Source organism: Asterias amurensis, chromosome 9 (genome assembly GCF_032118995.1).
Source record: "Asterias amurensis chromosome 9, ASM3211899v1".
In the NCBI taxonomy this organism is placed as follows: Eukaryota; Metazoa; Echinodermata; class Asteroidea; order Forcipulatida; family Asteriidae; genus Asterias; species Asterias amurensis.
In genome coordinates this window covers 18,458,196-18,464,760 of record NC_092656.1, presented here as the reverse complement: position 1 = coordinate 18,464,760, position 6,565 = coordinate 18,458,196, and the positions used below count along the sequence as shown (strand labels likewise).

General features: G+C 37.9%; 1 protein-coding gene across 1 annotated transcript; it reads right to left on the bottom strand.

Annotated features, from left to right (window-relative positions):
• Positions 1-115: 115 nt before the first annotated feature.
• LOC139942179 (large ribosomal subunit protein uL24m-like) lies at positions 116-4,695 on the bottom strand. Its single transcript, XM_071938929.1, has 5 exons — positions 4,483-4,695; positions 3,542-3,637; positions 2,960-3,063; positions 1,936-2,072; positions 116-1,389 (listed from the first exon to the last, which is right to left on the bottom strand). Exons 1-5 carry the CDS (start codon positions 4,693-4,695, stop codon positions 1,253-1,255), a joined length of 687 nt encoding a protein of 228 aa, XP_071795030.1. The 3' UTR covers positions 116-1,252.
• Positions 4,696-6,565: the final 1,870 nt, after the last annotated feature.

Sequence of the window (6,565 nt, the reverse complement as noted above, 5' to 3'; positions counted from 1 at the left end):
CGGCCATTTATGGGGGTCAAAATTTTGACTCGCATAAATGGCCGACCGTGTTAGTTCGCACAGTAGAAGGAAAACCACGCAATTTCGAGGCAAACTTGTGTGGATCATTGTATTTCTACTTTTAAAACATCTTTCCAACCATATGCATTATATACAAAACGGTTACAAACGCTTGTTTTGACCAACTCGTCCGATCCAAGGCAACGTGTTCCTTTAAGGTCATTTAGCCTTCGAGAAAGACTTGGCTGGGGTCGAAACTTCAGGCCATTTAATTTGTTTTGCATGTATAACATTATAGTATGTCCTTTTGGTTGGATAGCGGTTTGCAACAGCTAATTCCCCTTTTAGTATTAAGTATCATCAAGTTGGTCAGGTTGATCAGTAGTTTCTTTCTGCCTTTTGTGAACCCTGGTTCGAATCCCACCTTGGACCAGTGCAGCCTTGCATTTAGAAGTTGTGTTTTCATTCCCTACCTGGTTGCGTGGGTTTCCCCCCCGGGTATTCCTCACACATCTAAATGGCCTCTCTGGGGTTGACTGAGAACAAACTGTCAGTCTTAGTTTCCGATAAAAGGTATAAACAAAGAAACACAAAGGAAAGAAAATCAACTTTTGTGTACATTTCTTTAAAAAGACTCATCTTAAGAATTCATCCTTTTCTTGAAGTGCATCATCAAGCAGCCCAAAAGACAGACTGGTCAAGCCTAGGTTTCTCAATTTCCAATCAACAGGGTAACTAGATCATGTTGTTCAAAAAACAATAAAATGATTTCAATGACATTTAGCCCTCATCTGTGGTGACACTTGAGCAAGGTACTCTACCATAATTGCTTCTCTACACCCAGGTGTACAAATGGGTACCAACGAGAGTTGGGAGTGACCTGTGGGTTGAACTGGCAATCTTGTCCAGGTGGGAGCAAAAATATTCTCAGTCGCTTAATGCCAATGAAACCAGATACAAACGGTTGCCTGATGAGCCATACATTGGGTCGGGACAGATTTGAGTTTACTAAAAGCCATCATCACACTGACTGAATGCCAGACTGGTCAAGTCTAAATTTCAACTTGGTGAAAATAAGTTTACACTGCCTGGTGTCCATCTGGTATTTCCAGTCGTCGCAAATTTGTTAGTTTTTAGCTTGTGTCCATTTAATGTGAAGCCTTCAACATGAGCTGGCAAAGTTGTAGACAGAAAAGTGTTGTTCCCGATATAAAAGCACAAAAACGCTTTCATCAGAAGTTTAGTTGTCCGCTCAGTACCAGTATGTTTTAGCTGTTTTCCGTGTTTCTACAATGTTATTGGCTTCCATTAGATCTTCTTCAACAGTCTTTAATGATGGCTTGTATGTTCTCTCACAAACATCCTTCAGAACTGTGTCTTTGGGTTGCTCTGCAAAATGGGAGAAAAAGTCAAACAGAATTTGTCAAGTTATTACCCTTCAAAAGTTCCCCAGTGACTTTAATATTTTCCAGTGGAAGTGCTCTTTGCAAAATGAAAATGGCCGTGCCCTCTTTTTTCAGCCTGAAAGACTAGACAGTTTGGCTGGCATGTAGCCTAAATCTTCCACTATCCTCTTCTCCTATGTCACTACCTATCAAATGGTGTGGACTTGGATGAAATGACTGATTCCGTGATAAGCAATTGTTATGTGGGCCTCAGTCCTGAATCCTTCACTTTGGCAATTGGATATACATGTAGAAGGAATTGGAACTGTGAGGGTTTCATAAACCTCACCCGAGTTGTGGAGAGCCCTACCATCTTCTCTTAGAACAGCTGCTACCATGGAAAATTTTCAAATCTCAAAACCCTCCTATTCCAACTTGCATTCACTCATTATCTGTAACTTTCAGTTTTGTCAAGCGCATTGAGATTTCCTCCAGTTATGTTTTGCACTATATAAGATTTATCTAATATTACTAATGCTTAGTTTCTTACCAATATAGGATTCCTTTGTCTTGTAGTCTTTATGTTCGTTGGCGGTGGGTGGGATGGGTATAATTCTTCCAGTGCGTTTAGATACTCTTACTTGATCACCTGCCTCTGTGAATCGAAAATCTATCTCTGCTGGTTTGCTGTAAGAAATATAATAGAGAGATAATGTATAAGTTGTATAATACAGTGTAATGATCTGTGAAAGTTTTGTCTTAGTCTTTCTCGTCAAGGGAACTCGCAAACTCCCCATAAACTTGAAGCTGGCAACAGCCAATCTCTGTTGTACAAACATTGGTTTAATGTCCATTATAATGAATTGCACAAATCAAGAAATTGTAGTAACTAGAAGACAAAACTTATTCTAAATTGTGAAATCAGCGTTTAGCTTCGTAGAGCGTTTTATTTCAAATAATGTTGGGTTGAACAAAGACAAATTGACTACAGCTATATTGAATATGCAACCCCCGGATTACCTTGCCAGCCCTCTACCGACTGACCCATTTAGCCCTTATGTTGGCGGTATCACTATTTAGTCTTGATTAAAGCCATTATACACTTTCGGAACAGAAGAAAAAATAAAAGTTCACAGATTTACAAATAACTTACAGGGTTTACAGAAGGTAATGGTGAAATACTTCTCTTGAAATATTATTCCATGAAATGCTTTACTTTTTGAGGAAACATTAAAACAATTATCAATTCTTGATAGCGAGAATTACGGATTTATTTTAAACACATGTCATGACACGGCGAAACATGTTGAAACAAGGGTGGGTTTTCCCGTTATTTTCTCCCGACTCCAATGACCGATTGAGCCTAAATTTTCACAGGTTTGTTATTTTATAACAGTTGTGATACACGAAGTGTGGGCTTTTGGACAATACTGTTTACCGGAAGTGTCCAATGGCTTTAAGACATCATTTTGAGGTATGTTTTGGATGATCTTTTCTCTAAGAACCAATAATGGTGATACAGACATCTCTATTAATGTGGTCTACTTTAGAAATACTTCAAGATTGTAACTTACTTATCTGATGGATCAACTAGTCCGACATCATGAACATTCAAAGGTGCTTCACTAGCGACGTATGTTCCATTGTACCCTGGCATCTTACCAATGTATCTATAATGCTATAAATCACATTAGAAAGAAATAACACATTATCACACAGCATGGACTATGTGAGTGATAGAAACATTAGTTTAGAACTTTTAGAACAAACACTCCTCTTACTAGCTAGGTAAGTTCTGTATCATGGTTGGTTGAAACAAGGTCATGAGGTAACTAATAATATAGGCTAGTTTATGAGATTTGAGCCACTGTGAACTAGACACGCTTCAAGAACAGTTACAGAACAGTTTCTTTTCTCATATCATATTTTGGACCGATGTGTGTAATCGATCACTCTTCTAGCCACTCACAGTCCCAAGGGAGGGGGGGGGGGTTGAATTGCTCTAGTGACCTGATCATGCCAGTCCGTTTATGTGTATACCATACCAAAAAGGTTTTACAATCATTATGACTGTGCATTTGTATCACTTATGAGCCAGATTATTTAGTTTGTTTGTAGAGATTTGGAAGTAATTTATTAATTTATGTTGGACTTACACAGTTGAGACCCTCAACAACGACCCAGTTCCTTTCTTTAATGACGTCATTAATGATTCCTTGTTTACCGGCATCTTTTCCTTTCAGAATTTGAACCTGTAGTGACAACAAAGATATTATAAATACATGTACTTAAAGCCAGTGGACACTACTGCTACTGGTAATTGTCAAAGACCAGTCTTCTTACTTGCTGTATCTCAACATAAAATGCATAAAATAAAAAACCTGTGAAAATTTGAGCTCGATTGGTCGTCGGAGTTGCGAGATAACTATGAAAGAAAAAAATCACCCTTGTCGCACGAAGTTGTGTGCTTTCAGATGCTTGATTTCGAGACCTCAAATTCTAAACTTGAGGTCTCGAAATCAAATTAGTGGAAAATTACTTCTTTCTCGAAAACTACTCCACTTCAGAGGGAGCTGTTTCTCACAATGTTTTATATCACCAACCTCTCCCCACTACTCGTTACAAAGTAAGGTTTTATGCTAATAATTATTTTGAATAATTAACAACAGTGTCCACTGCCTTTAAGAAATTCCCAAAGATTTAAAGATCAATTACATAATAAATCATTTGATTTCATTTCCTAATCCTCTGACATTGCAACGATATTCAATTCATACAAAAATGGCACTTTGAAATACTAGTTCTGAATCTAACAGTCAATTTACTCAATAGTAGGACCAAAAACAAATCATTTTGTAGAATTTTTGTTTAAATCATGAATGAAAAGTGGCAGTGGAGTCAACATCTTTTCTGGTTAAGAAAAGGGCAATGCTAAACATCTGATGGAAGTGTTTGGAAAGGATTTTTAAAACCTTGTTGTTTTACTCGTTGCAAGTTATTTTTTTTTTTTTTTTTTTTTTACTTTCTATTGAAAATAAATAAAAGTTTTATTCTGTGAAAATTGAAGCAATCCTCTTAATTTAATGAATGGACTCACAAAATCTCCTTTGAAGAACTTCCAGTCTTTGATTGGTTCAACTTGAACCTTCTTGCGGTCTCGTCCTGGCATATTAGCAACTTGAGATTGAATTGTCCATGGTCGCGACATTCCGTAGCGGAAATGTCGGTTTATCTTCTCCCAGGATGGTTTGTCCTTTGAACTTGAAGAAGCACGACGAGCCATAAGAAGTAGTTGTGTCAATCTCACCATGATGAGGTCACTGATGAGGCACTGTTGAGGTCAACGATGAGGTCAACTTTGAGGTCACTGATGCCCGAAGTCACTGGAGAGGTCACTGGAGAGGTCACTGGAGAGGTCACCGATGAGGTCACTGATAAATGTAAGGCCACAGATGAGATTACTGATGTATGATGTGACCACTGATGTCTGATGAGGTCCTAAATAAATGCTTTTGAAGGGGGCACAGACACGTCATCTTGTTAATTTTATGTTAACAGATAAATAGTAGATAATAATAGTAATGTATAGTATTGGCAGTCCAGTAATAAATGTTTACTTTTAAATTAAATTTAAATGTTTATTTGGAAATGTGGTACGTGGTAATACTGGTAACGAATTATTACCCTGACAAAGTGGTGTCATTGGTGTAAACTGTAATGTCGCGAAAGGTTACTCTTTATAATTAATATATAGTTTTAATAAAACTTGTAAGATGCATCCTGCAAAATGATTTCATCTGAAAAGCCCCCCCGCCCTTGTCAGATAAATGCATGATAATTAATGCGATTGCGAGTTTTGCGTTTAGTGAGTTGAGACTGAGACTGAGCATGAGCATGGAGGTAGACTGAGTGAGAGCAGAAACACACTACATCCCCGACATCCAACCAGAGCAAAACCATCTCGCATTTAGTTGGCAGAAAACATTTACTTTTGCCTACGAACACTTTAATTAAATACCTTCTTCGTCATCACAATTTTCTATTTAGAGCCCAATACACATTAATTAAACGACTTACTTGGATGATTTTCGTTCATCAAAATGAACCAGTCTTCGCTCTCCTGACCTGGTCGGTTGCAGACGGCGATTTTTTTGTATGTCAATAGAGGGCCACATTGAGCTTATTTATTTTTGACCACATGGGGGCGCTTTCAAAGGCGAATTCCTCTGACTTTTCATCACTTATAGCTGCCCGGTGTTGTTATAATTATTGTATCAATTATTTGGCAAGTAACAAATAAATTTAATAAGAGTAAACAAAAATACCACTTTATTCTACTTGTTTTACGTAAAGTTGGTTCAAACACGCACTCACGTGGTCAAAAACTGCCAATGGCACAAAGAGCCCCCCCCTTTTTTTTTTTTGTTTTTTTTTGTTTATAGCTTTGTGGGTTGTTATCGGTCCGTCTTCAAGAGTCTTTGTCTGTTCACGCTTTATTCATGTGAAGTAATGCTTTCATTTCAAGCTTTGAAACTACACCCGAGTCAAAAGCGACGATAGGTCCAGTACACAAGGTTGGGGCAGTAATGGGACGCGCCTCGTGTATTCCAAAGATGAAACCAAAACTTTAAGTGGTCGTTTAAAGGAACACGTTGCCTTGGATCGGACGAGTTGGTCTATAAAAAGCGTTTGTAACCCTTTTTTATAAAATTCATATGGTTGGAAAGATGTTTTAAAAATAGAATACAATGATCCACAGAAGTTTGCTTCGAAATTTCACGGTTTTCCTTTTACTGTGCGAACTAACACGGTCGGCCATTTATGGGAGTCAAAAATTTGACTCCCATAAATGGCCGACCGTGTTAGTCGACGAGGTAAAAGGAAAAATGTGCAATTTCGAGGCATGTTTGTGTGGATCATTGTATTCTATTTTTAAAACATCTTTCCAACCATATGCATTTTATAAAAAACGGTTTCAAACGCTTTTCAAAGACCAACTCGACCGATCCAAGGCAACGTGTTCCTTTAATGTAATTCTATATGCCGCTGGACTGTCATTATTTAGGTGACCAGTTCAATCAAAATATTTAGATAATTAAAATTGAGGCTAATAACCTATATTGATTGTTTGCTGGGGTGGGGCGCAGGCTACATCAGATGGGATGGGAGTCTGGGCGACG